This window comes from Marmota marmota, unplaced genomic scaffold (assembly GCF_001458135.2).
Source record: "Marmota marmota marmota unplaced genomic scaffold, marMar, whole genome shotgun sequence".
NCBI classification, from domain to species: Eukaryota; Metazoa; Chordata; class Mammalia; order Rodentia; family Sciuridae; genus Marmota; species Marmota marmota.
Window position 1 is genome coordinate 24,966,347 of NW_026000174.1, and position 16,681 is coordinate 24,983,027.

The window sequence follows — 16,681 nt, forward strand, 5'->3', positions numbered from 1 at the left end:
GCATTACAATTCTTATTACATATATAGAACTCAGTTTTTCGTATCTCTGATTGTATACATAGTATACTCACACCAATTCGTGTCTTCGTACATGTACTTTGGATAAGTAGGCCCTAATCTCCATCATGTGGGATTAGGTCCCAAATTCCTTAATAAGACTCTTGTGGCACAAGAATTAAAATCAAGAATCAATAAATGGGATGGACTCAAACTGAAAAACTTCTTCTCAGCAAAAGAAACAATCTGTGAGGTGAATAGAGAACGTACATCTTGGGAGCAAATCTTTACCCCTCACACATCAGATAGATCACGAATCACTAGGGTATATAAAGAACTCAAAAAGCTAGATACCAAAAAAACAAATAATGCAATCAATAAATGGGCCAAGGACCTGAAGAGAGACTTCTCAGAAGTTGATGTACAATCAATCAACAAACACATGAAAAAATGTTCATCATCATTAGCAATTAGAGAAATGCACTCCAGTCAGAATGTATTATGCATACAAACAACAATAAGTATCGGTGAGGTGTGGGGGAAAAAGGTACACTCATATACTGCTGGTGGGACTGCAAATTTGTGCAGCCAATATGGAAAGCAGTATGGAGATTTCTTGGAAAATTGGGAATGGAACCATCATTTGACCCAGCTGTCCCTCTCCTCAGTCTATACCCAAAGGACTTAAAAACAGCATACTACAGGGACACAGCCACATCAATGTTTATAGCAGCACAATTCACAATAGCTAAATGTGGAACCAACCTAGATGCCCTTCAATAGATGGATTAAAAAAAAAATGTGGCATATGTACAATGGAATATTACTCAACAATAAAAGAGACTAAAACCAATGCTGAATGTTTTCTTTGATATAAGGAGGCTGATTCATGGTGGGATAGGGAGAGGGAGCATGGGAGGAATAGGTGAACTCTAGGTAGGGCAGAGAGGTGGGAGGGGAAGGGAGAGGGCATGGGGTAATTAATGATGGTTGAATGTGATGATCATTATTATCTTTGCCTTTTTAAATTACCTCATTCACCACAGATAGATGAATAGGAATTGTTGTATAATAGATAAGTGGATACATGACATAATGAACCTTGCATTGTTGTAAGAGTTGGTAAACTATGATTTAAGAGCCCAATCTAGCCATCGGCCTGTTTTTCTGAATACTCATATCATCTGCAAATTAAGGCAGTTTAATTTCTTTCTTTCCAATACGTGTGCCTTTTTCTTGTCTTATTGTACTCAGTAAGCCTTCTAATATAGCATTAACTAGGGGTGTTGAGAGACCCCATCCTTGCCTTCTCCATACTTTAGGGAGAAAGCTTTCTGTCTCATACCATTAAGTATGATATTGGCTCTACATTTTTTTGTGGGTATTCGTTGTCATATTAAGGAGGTTTGCCATTTATTCCTAGTTTGTTTAGTGGTTTTTTAATTTGTTTTGTCATGAATGGGGATTAGATATGTTGATCTTGAATTCCATTGGTTAATTTTCTAATATTGAATTAGTTTTATTTAACTGGAACAAATCCTATTTTGTTGTGATATGTAATTCTTTTTAGACATTGTTGAATTTAATTTGCTAGTATGTTATAGATTTTGTATCTGTGTTCATGAGAGGCATAGGTATGTAGCTTTCCAGTCTTGTAAAATGTTTATCTTGTTTAAGTAATGTTGGGCTCATAGAAAGAATTATGAAGTGTTCCCTCATTTTGGAAGTGATTTTAGAGAATTGGTATATTTCTTCTTCAGATGTTTGGTAGACTTACCAAACATTACCAGTGAAGTAATCTAATCTCCTTACTAGTTACACATCCATATGTTTTGATATATTTTGGTTTTATTTTCATTTTTATTGAGATATTTTCTCATGTGACTCTTTGATTCTTTGTTTTTAAATGTCCTCATGTTTGTGAGATTTTTTTACTTTTCCTTTTAAACTGATTTCTATCCAGTTTCCTTCACTTTTGAAGAATTATTTCTCTGAATATATTATTCTAGGCTGCTGGTAATTTTTTTCTTCAACACTTGAAATATTTCACTATCCTCTTCTTGCTTGCATGCTTTATAATGAAAAGTATGCTGTAATTCTTATCTTGGTTCTTCTTGAGGTAAGGTGCTACTTCCCTTTTGGCTCCCTTGAAGACTTTTTTCCCTTTGTTTTTGGTTTTATGCAGTTTGAATATGATAAGCCTAAATGTGAAAAATCTTTTGTGGGTTTATTTATTTGTTTGTTTGTTTGTTTGTTTTGTGAGGAGCGGTAGTGATTTATCCTGCTTGGTGTTTTCTGAACTTTCATTTCTGTCACTTGGTGCTCCCTTTTTTTTTGTGAGTATAGTTTTATTGGAACAAGCCATTTCCATTGTTTACATATTGTCTATGTCTTGTAGAGTGCCCTAACAAAAACTGAATAGTTGTGGCAAACATCGTATGACCCACAAAGCTTAAAATGTTCACTATTGGACCTCAACATGAGAAGTTCACATAATCCCAGGCTTTAATTCTGACATTGACAGTAACAAGCTCTATCACTTCGGGCAAATCATTTAGTCTCTGTGCCTCTCTGTTGTTCTACCCAAATCTAGAAATTTGTAAATTTGTTTGCCAGTACTATGTTTGAAGTTTTATACCCTTTTTATTTTATTTAAGAGAATCTATCATTTTGTTAATAACATTAAAATAGAATAATAGATATGTTTTTAAGTAATTTTATTTACAAATTATCATTCTACATTTTGATAAAATCACTCTTAGTCCCCTTTCTATTTTTTTTAACATATATTTTTTTTAGTTGTAGATGGACACATAGTATCTCATTTATTTTTATTTGTCTCTGAGGATCAAACCCAGTGCCTCACACATGCGAGGGAAGTACTTTTCCACTGATCTACAGCCCCAACCCCCCTTTCTACCTCTTAGCAATCAAGTTTGACTTGGAACTAAAAGTGCTGCTTTTGAGAACCCTTACTCTTTCATATAGACCATATTATCTTTTGTTTATGTTTGTATATTTATTTTTGGTTTATGATAGATATCTTTTATTTATATATGTATGTTTATGTAATTCTGATTTGGAAGGCGATTCAGTGTACCTTTGTTATCTAGAATTTTCTACCTTCAGAATTTTCCAAGGAAATAATTATATTTTGACTTTGCTAATTATAATGAAATTTTTAAAATGTATAGATGCAGGTTTTAAAGGTGTCTACATATAATAAAATATTATTCATATCATTCAGTCGCATCCAGAATTTGTCTCATCTCATGTTCTTTTAAGGGAATTTTAATCTGTTTATTCACACTTTCTAAAGGTAATTTTTAAAAGATCTGATGCATGAAAAACCTATGATGATAAATTATGTATAGTTTTGCATTTCATAAGTTGTTTAGTGCTTTAAAAACAAATTCTGGATTGCAGGTAAATTCTGAAGCCTCTGTCACTATGGTAAATCTTAGTTTTAGAAATAAAATTTAACTACACAAGGAAGTTTTCAGGCATAATTAAAATTTGTTCTAGAAACTTCAGTATTAATTACAGTCAGTTTAAAGTTATTTAAGATAAACTGAGTGTTATGAGACTTCTCAGAGGAAAAAAATGCCTTTTCTTAAAGAATTAGGGCTGGGGCTTTAATAGCTTAGTGGTAGAATGCCTGCCTTGCTTGTGAGGACCTGGGTTCAATCCCCAGTACTGCAAAAAAGAAAAAAGAAGGGGCTGGGGTTGTGGCTCAGCAGTAGAGCGCTTGCCTAGCACATGTGAGGCCCTGGGTTCTATCCTCAGCACCACATAAAAATAAATAAATAAAACAAATGTAATGTGTCCAACTACAACTAAAAAAATAAATATAAAAAAAAGAAAAAAGAAGAAGGGGGGCGGTGGATAAGAGAAGCTCTAGTTCTTGTAGAAAAGTTAATAACCCACAATGAGGGAGAGGTGGAGAATAGAAGTTGAATGAAGGGAAAGGACTATGGGAATGGGGAAGATAGTAAAACCAGACATAACTTTCCTATGTTCATATATGAATGCACAACCAGTAAAACTCCATATCATGTACAACCAACCACAAGAATGGGATCCTTATTAGAATAAGTTGGAGTCCATGTATGTAGAATGTCAAAATACACTCTTATCATGTATATCTAAAAAGAACTTTTAAAAAAAAATTCGCTTGGTAGCAGCTGGGGAATCTTCTCATATCAAATTGCCTTTTTAACCTTTTTACCTTTCTTTTATTTCCATCTTCCTCCCTGTCCCTTTTGTAAAAGAATTACTGGTCTGCAAGATCTTTAGTATCTCCAAGTATCTTTGGACCTGTTAAGTGTCTGAGCTGCTGAAAGAAATGATAGCCATAAATATAAGGCAATTCGTTTGTAAATCATCTCTTTTTAAAATAAATCCCTTTATTTCTATTTTCTTTCAAAAATAACTTCAACATTGCTTTAATAGTCTGTCCTTCTGTGAAGAATTGTTAACTGAAGAGGACATTATTAAGAAATAATTTTATTATAGATATGATAGAATTCAGAATTCATTCTTAATATAAGGGAGAGATATCAGATTAACAGATCATTCTATAACAGATACTACATAAGCACATTAGAAAATGTTCCAAATTATTATAGCTCTTAGCTCTTTTGTAAAGGAAATAGAATCTTATTTGAATAAAAAACCAGTATTTCATATGAGATTTCTTGATGTTCACTGTGCATGTTAAAAATTGTACTTAGCTGGTGCTTCTAATTTCAGAATGTTCTTTAATTTTTTACCTAAGTTCATATTTATAGATAAATATAGTTCCAAAGGTTATCGTAAAATTAAAATGTAGAGGAATACACCGAGTAAAATTTGTGAGATATAAAATTTTTTTGGTGACTTGTCATTTTAATTTTATCTTAGGGAAGAGTTAACCTATGATAGGTAAGACAATATCAATATCTCTATATGTTAGTAGAGATAAGGAAATAGTCAAATAAGGGTTTTGTGATTTTCCTCTCTGAATTACTTTTGGTTTTTTTCCTCCCTCAGAATTCCTTGATCTATGAGCTTTTCTCTGTTATGGTTCATTCGGGGAGTGCTGCTGGTGGTCATTATTATGCTTGTATAAAGTCGTTCAGTGATGAGCAGTGGTACAGCTTCAATGATCAACATGTTAGCCGGGTAAGGCGTCCTTTCAGATTAGTGCTCTGAAAGGCAGGAGTAGGGGTATTTCTAACCAACAATAGGGTTTATTTAAAATGGAAATATCTGTATAATGATGTTATCTCAAGACCCGCTTCAAATAAGTTTTTCATTTTCAGTAAATTTCTTGCTTTTGCTTATTGTAGTTCTTTGTTTTGTTTGAGCTTGTGAATGTTTCCCAAGATAGACTACTAATTTTTCTTTTGCCCTGAGCCCTCTCATGTGTTCCTTGTGCTTCATATGTCTTTAGGAACACTAGAACTGACTGGCTGGTAAGCAGCCACTAATTATCATTAAGTTTTTAAATTGATATCTAGTTCCTTTTTAATTGATATCTAGTTCCTCTTGAGGATCTGTGTAGCATCTAAATCTCTAATTAATAGATTGGATTATATATTGGCCTTAATTTAATGGTGCCATAGATCTTAAAAAACAAAATAATATAACAACTTTTTAGATAACACAAGAAGACATAAAGAAAACACATGGTGGATCTTCAGGAAGCAGAGGATATTATTCCAGTGCTTTTGCAAGGTAATTTTTAGTGTTCATAAGTTTAAATTAATTCTAACTTCTCCCAAGTATTTATTCTCAAATATTAACCCCTGGGTTGTAAACCACAGCCCGTGGGCCAAATTCAGCCCTTCTCCAGATTTTAGAAATAAAGTTTTATTGGAATACTGACATAGTCTTTTGTTTATATAGGTTGTGTTGTTGCTTTCACACTACAAGAACATATTTCGAGTAGTTGTAACACAGACCATCTGGCCTACAAAGCCTAAGGGTTTTTCTTTCTGGCTCCTTCCAGAAAAAATTTTGCTGACTGACAGTTCTCATTTCAGTACATGGCTTTGTTGAACACTTTACTATGTTACCAAGAAGAGATAAAGAATTTTTTCATAAATATGTCATTAAAAAAATGTAGACTTTCCTCTTTCTGGAATACTTTAAATTGTAATGTATCTGAATAGTGGTATGGCTTTGTGATTGTTTGAAATTTAAAAACCCACAATTTTAAATGAATATTTGTTACTTTTTGTCCCTATTAATCTTTTTTATGTTTCTACTAGCTCCACAAATGCATATATGCTGATATATAGACTGAAGGATCCAACAAGAAATGCAAGTATGTTAACTTACAGTTATTTGACTTGATTTTAATTATAGTATAAATTCATTTCTTTTACAAGTTTTGTAAACCCACATAACCATTTTTAAATGATAGAAAAATAGGTTTTTTTAAATACTTGAAAGAATTATAAAGACTTTTTTAAAGTAAGTGGTAAAAACACTTGGAAAAAAATTTAAATTTTTTAAGTATATTAAGAACAAGGTAACACTTATTTTTCCTTAAATAAATTGGATATTTATTTTTGCAGTAAGTTTTGAATTATGTGCACTTTGGTACAGTGATAATAATTCCAGTCCTGTGTAGGTCCTCATAACTCAACCAGCTGCATGTCCTAGAGCAAGTTATTTAACCATTCTAAAATCTTTCTTTACACGTCTGTCAAATGCATTAATAAAAGCATTTTGTGGTTGTTATAAAAATGAAATAACATTTTAAGAATTTAGCTTCATATCTTACATGTGATAAAAACTCAAATTTAGCCATTATTTTCTTCAATTTCAAGCTTTTGGGGTTTGTTAGTATCTAAAAAATGGAATCCCTAGATGACCTGAAACACTCTATAAACATTTTTAGGAACTAGAGTGAAGTATCTCTGCTTATTTTATTAAAAAGCAAGTAAGTTTGTATGACTCTAATATGCATCCTTTATTACATTTATTTTATTAGTTACTCATGACAATACAATGATCTTGACATATCATACATTTGAATCAAATGGGGTATAATTTCTCATTTAATACATTTTAATGTTAGTAAGAATCCCAGAAATAATTCTAAATGTAAAGTATATTTTTGTTTGTTTGTTTGTTTTTTTACTTATTGGTAATAATTGCTTTTAAAATTACAGTTCTTGTTTTTTCTTGCTAATTTTGACTGATTCATGCAGTATTGTTAACAGGGTTGTGTATGAATATGTAGATACATACAGAGATGAAGTTTTTGCCCATATTCATTTTATAATTAAAAACAATCACTGCCTTTGATTTCAACATACTTTTTTAGAAACTGTCATACTATTAGTGAATCTTTAGCATTACAGTGTTTTTGTTCACATTTTTTGTGAGCCCTCATCAAATTGTGGAGTCAGCTGATAGAAGGCTTAGAACTTAATAATCTTTCTACCAAAAGTATATGTAGGATCTGTCATACAGTAACTATTAAACAATTTAATGTAGACTTTACTATTTAGTGAGTTTTAAGAACACAAGTAGTCATTCTTATTATATCATAAAGAAACTGTACATCAAAGACTAACTTGTTCCAGTTAGTCTGGAGGCTGACCCAGTTTTGTAATTTATGTATAGATCTAGCCTTTACTCCCAGAGGGCGCTATATGATATATAGTGAATAATTTTAAATTTATAACTCATTTCTAAAACCATTGCATTTTTACCTTTTATGGAGACATGAACCTTTGGTATCAACTGTTCTCCTTATTTAATAATACTTGTATTATTACTTTGAGTTACATGTGAAGTTAAAATTATTATAAAAGCTTCCTTAAAAAATAATTTGTATGTAGGTCTTTGTAATAATTTTTGTATATTCTGTTTTCTTTTAACTGGTTATTTTTCAAATGACAGTATGCAGAGAGAAATGTAATAGATAAAGTTATCAGTTTTGTCACTCAGCCTTATTTGGTTAGAAAGCAACTAAAAGATTACTTCAAGGACAAAGGAAAGATAATACTAGTGCAGAATAATAACAAATAGGTAGTATTTGTAGTAGTAGCAACTACAATAGCAGTGGCATTTATCAAATTTTATTTTCTCCCAGACAATAATTGTGTGGGGTAGATGCTATTCAGGTATAAAGAAACCTGAGTCTGGAGACGTAAACTTGCCCAAGGTTACACAATTCGATGGTGATGGCACAATTTGAAATTAGAAATGGTTTTGTTTTTGAATTTTAGAGGGGTCTTTTCACTCTAAAATCTTAGTTTACATGCTCAAGGTCTCCTGGAGTCAGAAGCCAATTTCGATGAATATGTGGCTTTTTAAAATATGAGCCTGACTAGCAATACCTCTTCATCTTTGCCTAGAATAAGCTTGTGTTCCAAGTTGAGGAAAGAATGTAACTGAAATACATTTCCATGAGTACAGAGTAATAGGATATGACAGGGAGCATAGTAAAAAAGCATGAACAAAAGAATCCCAATTTCATTGACACTGTCTTATCCTGTTTTTATTATGGATAGAATTTCTAGAAGTGGATGAATACCCAGAACACATTAAAAACTTGGTGCAGAGAGAGAGAGAATTGGAAGAGCAAGAAAAGAGACAACGGGAAATTGAGCGTAATACATGCAAGGTTAGATTCCATCAATTTTACTTTTAATTGAAAAGTGTTATTTAAATTTGCTTAACAGTTCTCATAACTTACTCATTTGGTTGAATCTACAGACACATACAATCTTGATCATTAAATAGTATACCAACTCTACTATAAAACTAAAATTGATTAGATTTGATTTGATATATAAAAACTCAGTTACGTAATGACAGTGCTTGGTGCTGGTGAAGCTGCAGTGAGGTGGGCATTCTCATATGCTGCTAAAAAATTGTTAAAATTTTTATGAATAGTATTTATCAAGAACCTTAAGCAAATTCATATTCTTTTATATAATTTTTCTTATAGAAATGTTACCTAATAAAATGATGATACTTCATGACTAGAAGCATATTCATCTCAGTATTTTCCAAAATTGGAAACGACCCATACATTTATCATAGAGGATATTTTATCACTGAAAACAACCTGAATATTTATCATTAGAGGAATGATTATTACTTAGAATTGGAATGATTATGATACATACTTACAAAGAAGTATACAATATTTAAAATTAACATTTTTAATTATTTTAAGATATAGTCTCAGCCGAGCATAGTTCTCACATCTGTAATCCCAGGGACTTGGGAGGCTGAGGCAGGAGGATCACAAGTTCAAGGCCAGCCTCAGCAATTTAGCAAGGCTCTAAGGAACATAGCAAGACCCTGTCTCAAATAAAAAATGAAAAAGGCTGAGGATGTGGCTCCATGGTTAAGCACCCCCTCGGTTGAATCCCCAATACCAAAAAAAGAAAGGGAGAGAGTTACTGTCAATTAGTGAGAAGTATGGATATAAAGAGAATGAGCCAGATTAGATTTTTTTTTTTTAATGACAGTATTTTGACATTAGGAAAAATGCTATCTATAAAACAATTAAGCTTTGACTCTTGATCCTAAGTTAATGATATTTTACATTTTCTAGATAAAATTATTCTGTTCACATCCTATAAAACAAGTAATGATGGAAAATAAATTGGAGGTTCATAAGGATAAGACATTAAAGGAAGCAGTAGAAATGGCTTATAAGGTATGTTTAGTTGCATTTATTTATCTTTGTATTTTTCACTTTAAATAATTGTTATTTACTATTCATCGCATTTAATTATTGATAAACTTATATAACATTATTATGATTTCCTAAATTTTTATTATAGTTAATAGTAATGTAAGCTCTTGCAATAAATTTATAGCCCATTAATTCAGTTCTCTTTTATTCTTCTTTGGAAAATATACTCAGTTGATTTTGAGAACTTCCTTATTCTGAAAGCCAGTTAATTATAATTAAAAACAAAATATTTATTTGTTCTTTCCAGTCATTTAGCAGCTATTTATTAAGTAGCTACTATATGAAGCATTAGAGATATCAGAAAAAGATGGTTACTACCCACATAGGGTTTATAACACATTAGAAAAAAATAGTATTTAAACATCCCAATTTGCGTTGATTCTTTATAAGCTAAATCAATAGTATTTTGAAATAACTTATTCTGAGATCTTAACCAGGATAGAGATATTTGGGGAACATTATTCTAAGTGGAGAAGGCAGCATGCATAAAGCTCTGAGATAAAGGAAGTGCTTGGCATGTTCAAGAAACAAAAAGAAGGAGTACTGTGTTTACGTTATCTTGAATTAGAGCACAGAATAACAAAATAAATTATGATACCTTATAGGAATGATATTACATTTTGTTCTAAGAATTATGAAAAGTTACTTGTGGGGTTGGAAAGATAAATAGAGAAGCACTCTTACCGGATCATTCAAAATATCATTTGTGGTTCTTGACAAATGAAAAATTTCCCTTTTCCATAAAAAACCTAATAGAAACTTAACTAAAGTTAGGCATTCATTACCTAGAGAAAAATTCTATACTTTATCATTTTGTATATTTTATATGTATGATTAATTAGACAACTAAAAACAGCTCACAAGATAGCTGATACTTTTCTCAAAGTGTGAACCAGTGCATAACCTGTATCAGAATCACAATAAAAATAATGTTTTTATTTAAAAATGCTAATTTTTACAAATCAATCAGAATTTCTGTGTTCAACTTGGGAATAATGCATTTTAGACAGGATCCCAGGGGATTCTTAGGTGTATTAAAATTTGAGAACTGTTTGTATTATATACCTGCTCTTATAAAGCATTTACCAATGTCGAAATTTTTACATTTTGTTGTGTGGCTATTTTAATTAATATCACTGTTCTTCTCTAGTCTGTAAGCACATGAAAAGCGAATACTATTCTGGTTTTGCTCATTATTTCATTTCTAATACTTTCCTGGTATATATTAGAGTCCAAATTGGGTGGGTATGTAAATGAGTAAGTGAAGGAACAAACAGTAAGATGGATGGATGGCTCTGGATTTACCTCATTGTAGCAAAATCCTTTAAACTTAGTGTTGGACTTAAGCATCATCCCTGTAAAACAGGGGTAAAACCAAATTAGACTAAAGTGGAAAAAAATAACTTAACAAAATACAATTTTACACAGTAAGTTCAATCAGTGTTATAGCTGTAAGGATAGTTGATAGTTCATCCATTTTTTAATATAGGAGGAAAAAAATATTTATCTCGAAAGTAGGAAGTAAAAGTTCACAAAGAGTCAAACAGAAAAGAGATCAATCTTATATACCCAAAATAGAGCTGCTTCTCTGGGGGTGGGAGGTAGTGAAATAGAGATCAAGAGGTACACACTAAGGCCTTTAGATCTTCCTTTACAGTCGTAAACACAACCCCTTCATGGACATTGAATACTTCTTAGCAGTCCTACTATGTTTCTCCAGGAGGCTCGTTTCCCATTCATGAGATGTTGCCTCCAGGGTACATTATCTGCTAGTGACATGAGCTAGAGGAACATCTATAAATGCATTTCTCAAACTATGCTTTGTAGGTAGTCTGGAGACTGATAGTAAAGGTTATGTCCGCAGAGGAATGGATAACAATTAGAAGAAATAGAAACCATAATCTTTATGATGGCTATAAGAGCTATGCCATTCTCCTGTCTAGTAGGATATTACTAGATAGTCAAGTTATCAATTCTGTTATATATTGGATCAAAAAACCAAAGATGCGTGTTCTACTTGGTTGTTGTTCTCCCATGTGTTTCTAGCTTAGTAATTACAGTAGATTGTAATATATTGATTTTGAGTCCATCTAAAGTTTAGAATGTTAATTTTTTCATATAAAAAAGTCTTTATTGTGGACATGTAGAATGTAGCATTTGAATCATCTTTTTAAAAACCCTCTATTCAGGGGTTGGGGATTATTTAGCTCAGTGGCAGAGTGCTTGCCTAGCTGGCTCAAGGCAGAGTTTGGTCGTTGACTGTTGGGGGGAAGATATAACCCTCTCCTGATGGGGAGAATCACAGACTCTGGGACAGGAGTCCTCCGTGTTTCTTATTTGCTAGCGAAGCAATAAAACTTCTTTTTCCTTTTTCTTAAAATAAATAAATAAAAGTCTTTAAAATATATTAGTGCATAGTATATGATTTGAAACATGGTCATTTAAAAATCACATTTAAGTTGTCTCCATAGCTTTGATGTCTTTGATTCAAATCATAACTACATAGATTTTGTTAAGACTATTGACTAATTAATAGGATTATCACACACAGGACTAAACACTATTATTATTTTTTCTCTTGCTTGGGTTGTTTTCTTCTAGATGATGGATTTAGAAGAGGTAATACCCTTGGATTGCTGTCGCCTTGTTAAATATGATGAGTTTCATGATTATCTAGAACGATCATATGAAGGAGAAGAAGATACACCAATGGGACTTCTTCTAGGTGGAGTCAAGTCAACGTATATGTTTGACCTACTTCTGGAGACAAGAAAGCCTGATCAAGTTTTCCAGTCTTATAAACCTGGAGGTAAGCAATCTTATGCTATTTTTAGTTGTACTGGATTTAAAATTTTCACAAGAAAATGTTCTGTTTGTAGAAATAGCTATAATTTAAACCTTTAAATATATTCTTAACATTTAGAATAATTGAAGTAGTTAGCAATAAGCTTGGAAATGAATAACATCAGCAAGAAGTCTGCAATGGGATTTTTCTTCTTTACTTTGTAGTACTGAATCATTTGGTACTGAATAATCCTATATGCCATAAATCCCTGAAATTAGCAGCTAATCTCTTAGGAGGATCTCACTCTTCCTCTTACCTCAGTCTCTTTTCCTTGCTTCAAAAAAACTTATTGCCAGAACGTCTCTGTTTTTAGTGTCTTTTTGGAAGAGGTGGATTCCTAACCCTATCACTGACCACATTTCCAATCTCTTTCTACAGACCCCAGGGGGCTTTTTGCTCTTTTCATGAATTCTGTCATATTTCCTTAGCACATTTGCCCTTTTCTTTGAGAATGACTTGGAAAGCAAAGTATAATGCCCCTACTCTCTCCAGAGTAGTCCCTAAAGAGTTACATGGTCTTCCTCATTTCCAGAGTTTTCTTACTAGAAAACTGTATGTAAAGCATAATAAATAGGAGGAAAAATCCAAGCATAATTTTACAAAATTCTTACTGTTGTATCTTGACCCTAACTCCTGTCCATCAGTGGGAAGTCAAAATTCAGATTTGTGTTCTCTAATTTTTATCCCTGAAAGTTGAACTTAGAAATCTTATTGTGCCCTTTCATATTCTGTTCCTCTGTGGATCCCACAGGCCTTCCTATTTTATGAAGGCTCTTCTTTCCAAAGTACATTAAATGTAATATTCTTCCATGGAACCCATATTTCTCTCATGGGGGGGAAATTTTATTTTTGAAAACTTGGTGCCTTTTGCAGTTGAACTCTGCTCTTTCTGTAGCATTCCCCTGAAGAACTTTCTTAACTAGATAGAAAAAAGGATACAATTAAAGGATACCATGAGTCAGCAATAAAATCAAAAAAGAACTGAGAATGTAACTATGAATTATAAATGAATAAAGTAATTTCTACTATTCACTAATTATCATGAAGTCTATTTTATCATTTAGATTTAGCAACATGGGGGGAAAATCTGAGCAATGACATGAGGTTAAAACAAAGTGACTATTAAATATAGTACTTGAAAATCATTTGTTTTCCAATGAAGTAAAAGTTTGGTTATAAACATGATCTCCTAAAAACATAAGAGAAAGCATGATTAAAGTGTAATGTGTAGGATTTAAGTAAAACAAAACAGATAAACCAGACTAGTTTTTTTTTGTTCAGAATTTTCCATGTGTTAGAGGAAAAGTGAGGAGAGGAAAGGAGAACTTAGATTATGAGCAAAGTCATAAATGGTTTAATGAAAGCTGTTTAAAAGCCACTGGGATTCTATATATATATCCCCTATAGTATTTGTTTTGCAGTCTCTAGATATTTATATTCATATTTATTTATATATATTATATTTATATATTTACATATATAATATATTTATATTTATTTAGTACTATGGTTTTTGTTCTGTATTTGGAGCTTTAGAAGTTGATTTCAATTAATAATCCTCACTTTTCCCTCCCATTCTCTCCCCTTCCCATTTTTAAAAATTTATTCTAATTAGTTACACATGACAGTAGAATGCATTTTGATACATTGTACATAAATGGAGCACAATTTCTCCTTCTCTGGCTGTACATGGTACAGTCACACCTGGAGTATAATTATACATGTATATAGGGAATAACGTCCATCTCTTTCCACCATCCTTCCCATCACCACACCTCCTACCCTTCCCTTACTCCCCTCTGTATAATCCAGAGTTCCTTCATTCTTCTGTCTGCCCCCCACGCCCCATTATGGATCAGTGTCCGCTTATCAGAGAAAACATTTGGCCTTTGGGTTTTGGAGTTTGGCTTATTTCTCTTAGCATGATAAATATTCTCTTAGTATAATATTCTCCAGCTCCATCCATTTATCTGTAAATGCCATAATTTCATTCTTATGTAAGGCTGAATAATATTCCATTATGTATATGCACCACATTTTCTTTATCCATTCATCTGCTGAAGGGCATCTAGTTTGGTTTCATAGTTTAGCTGTTGTAAATTGAGCTGCTATAAACATTGATGTGGCTGTGTCATTGTAGGATGCTAATTTTAAGTCTTTTGGGTGTAAACCGAGGAGTGGGGATAGCTGAGTCAAATGGTGGTTCATTCCAAGTTTTCTGAGGAATCTCCATACTGCTTTCCATATTGGTTGCACGAATTTGCATTCCCATCCACGGTGATTTTTAATAATGTGCTTAATAAATTTGTCAATAGTTACGTTTTAGAAGGAAATAAAGCCATGCATTTTTACAAATCACATTTTACTTTTGTAGGTAATGTATAGTGCAGAGGGCAAAACTAATACTTCGTAGTGAAGACTGCTATTTTTAAAGAAATCTAAGAGAACTTTTTAACTAGCCTCATTTCCTTGTGTCTCTTTGCTTGTATTGTGATAAATTGTGAAGAAGTTTTAAACATGTGTTATGTGTATAAAGTACATTTATATATTGGTAATTAGAAAATACTCTCTTATTAGAAACACTGTTTTAACACTGTTAGCAGCACTCATCTATTAGAAACACATTAAGAATGCAGTGCTCATATGAAATAGATTTAAAAAATAACCTCCAATTATGTTTTTGTGTTTTCAAATGTGACAGAAGTGATGGTGAAAGTTCATGTTGTTGATCTAAAGGCAGAAACTGTAGCTGCTCCCATAACTGTTCGAGCTTACTTAAATCAGACGGTTACAGAGTTCAAACAACTGATTTCAAAGGTAAGTTTTAAAATTGGTCAGTGAATATCTTTGAGGGCCTGCTAGAGGCACTGTGTGATAGTTATAAGTAAAATGTAGGCTCTACCTTAAGAGGCAGTTTTTATAGTTAGGGCACAACTCTAGTAGGAAAGGACATTTCAGATAGAAGGAACAGATTGAACGAAGTATGGAGGCAAGAAATCATGAAGCAAATACACATAACCATGACTTGTGAGCCTTGGGTGGGTCATTGTGAAGCGGGCCTGGAGATGTAAATTTAGTTATTTAATGGGAGGCTTTAAACAGGAATAGTGAAAATTTGGGCTCTCTTTTGGTGCAGGCAATAGAGAGTAGATTTTTAAATTTGTTTTCTTTTTTAAGTACAGCAGTAGTATGAACAGATCTGTGCTATAGATTGAAAAGTCTACTGACAGTAGACTGGTGATTCAGATGGATTGAAGGAGAGTCAGAAATGGGGATGAGGAAGCTGTTGAAATAATTCAGTTGAAGGCATATGGCTGGAAATGAGAGAAAGTAGAGCTTATGATAGATTGTGAGAGCGATTATATAAATAGACTCTGTAGGACTTTTAATTGGTGAAAGTTGGTGTAAAATAGGAGTACAGAGACCCTGAAAAGCTTCAAATTTGGGTGATGGAAAGGTGATATATTAATAGCAATAGAGGAGTGAGGTGAGGAAGCAGACTCGACAGGGAAGGGGATGACTTAAATATTGGTCCCATTATGCAAGTTGGTGATAGAGAACATAGTCTTGTTCCAGATTTTTGAACTGGAAAAATATGATGATGAAAACATTTAAATTTCTTTGGGGAATGGGCTAGTCTACTTCAGACAAATGGTTACTGTCTTTTCAGGCGTTGTGTACACTATAGAACCTTGAACACATGAGCAGGCAAAATTTTACAGGGTTCTCCAACTTGTGTACTGAAAATTGTTCAGTAATTGAAAATTAGGAAATTGAGTCTGGGTTTTAGCCATTTATCTTTTATCTCATTATCTGGGGGTTTAATACCAGTATAGCAGGGTTGCCATAAACATTAAAAAATAAGTGCTTTGTATGAAAAAAAATGTAAATATTATTAGAATTGGTGGCAATTATTATGTTAAACACAAAACAATGACTTCTAACACTTTTGCCAAAGTAATAATATTCAGGAGACAAACAATGTTGCAAAATTATATTTTTTATGATTAAATTGCTAATAAATTCATACTGTGTTAATATAATTGCTCTTCATTTAAACAATACAAATGCTAGATATAAAGAATTTCAGTTTAGTCTGGAATATAAGCATTCACATAGGATACAGA

General features: G+C 32.4%; 1 protein-coding gene across 5 annotated transcripts in view; it reads left to right on the plus strand.

The window, feature by feature from the left end:
* Positions 1–16,681, plus strand: part of Usp47 (ubiquitin specific peptidase 47) — a 105,867-nt gene that overhangs the window by 70,162 nt on the left and 19,024 nt on the right. For all 5 annotated transcript variants that reach the window (XM_015477634.2, XM_015477633.2, XM_048788343.1 and 2 more), the window contains 7 exons: positions 5,029–5,160; positions 5,639–5,715; positions 6,252–6,307; positions 8,511–8,623; positions 9,566–9,670; positions 12,311–12,518; positions 15,256–15,371. In XM_015477634.2, coding sequence (XP_015333120.1) covers positions 5,029–5,160; positions 5,639–5,715; positions 6,252–6,307; positions 8,511–8,623; positions 9,566–9,670; positions 12,311–12,518; positions 15,256–15,371 — 807 coding nt within the window. The remainder of the gene's footprint in view (positions 1–5,028; positions 5,161–5,638; positions 5,716–6,251; positions 6,308–8,510; positions 8,624–9,565; positions 9,671–12,310; positions 12,519–15,255; positions 15,372–16,681) is intronic.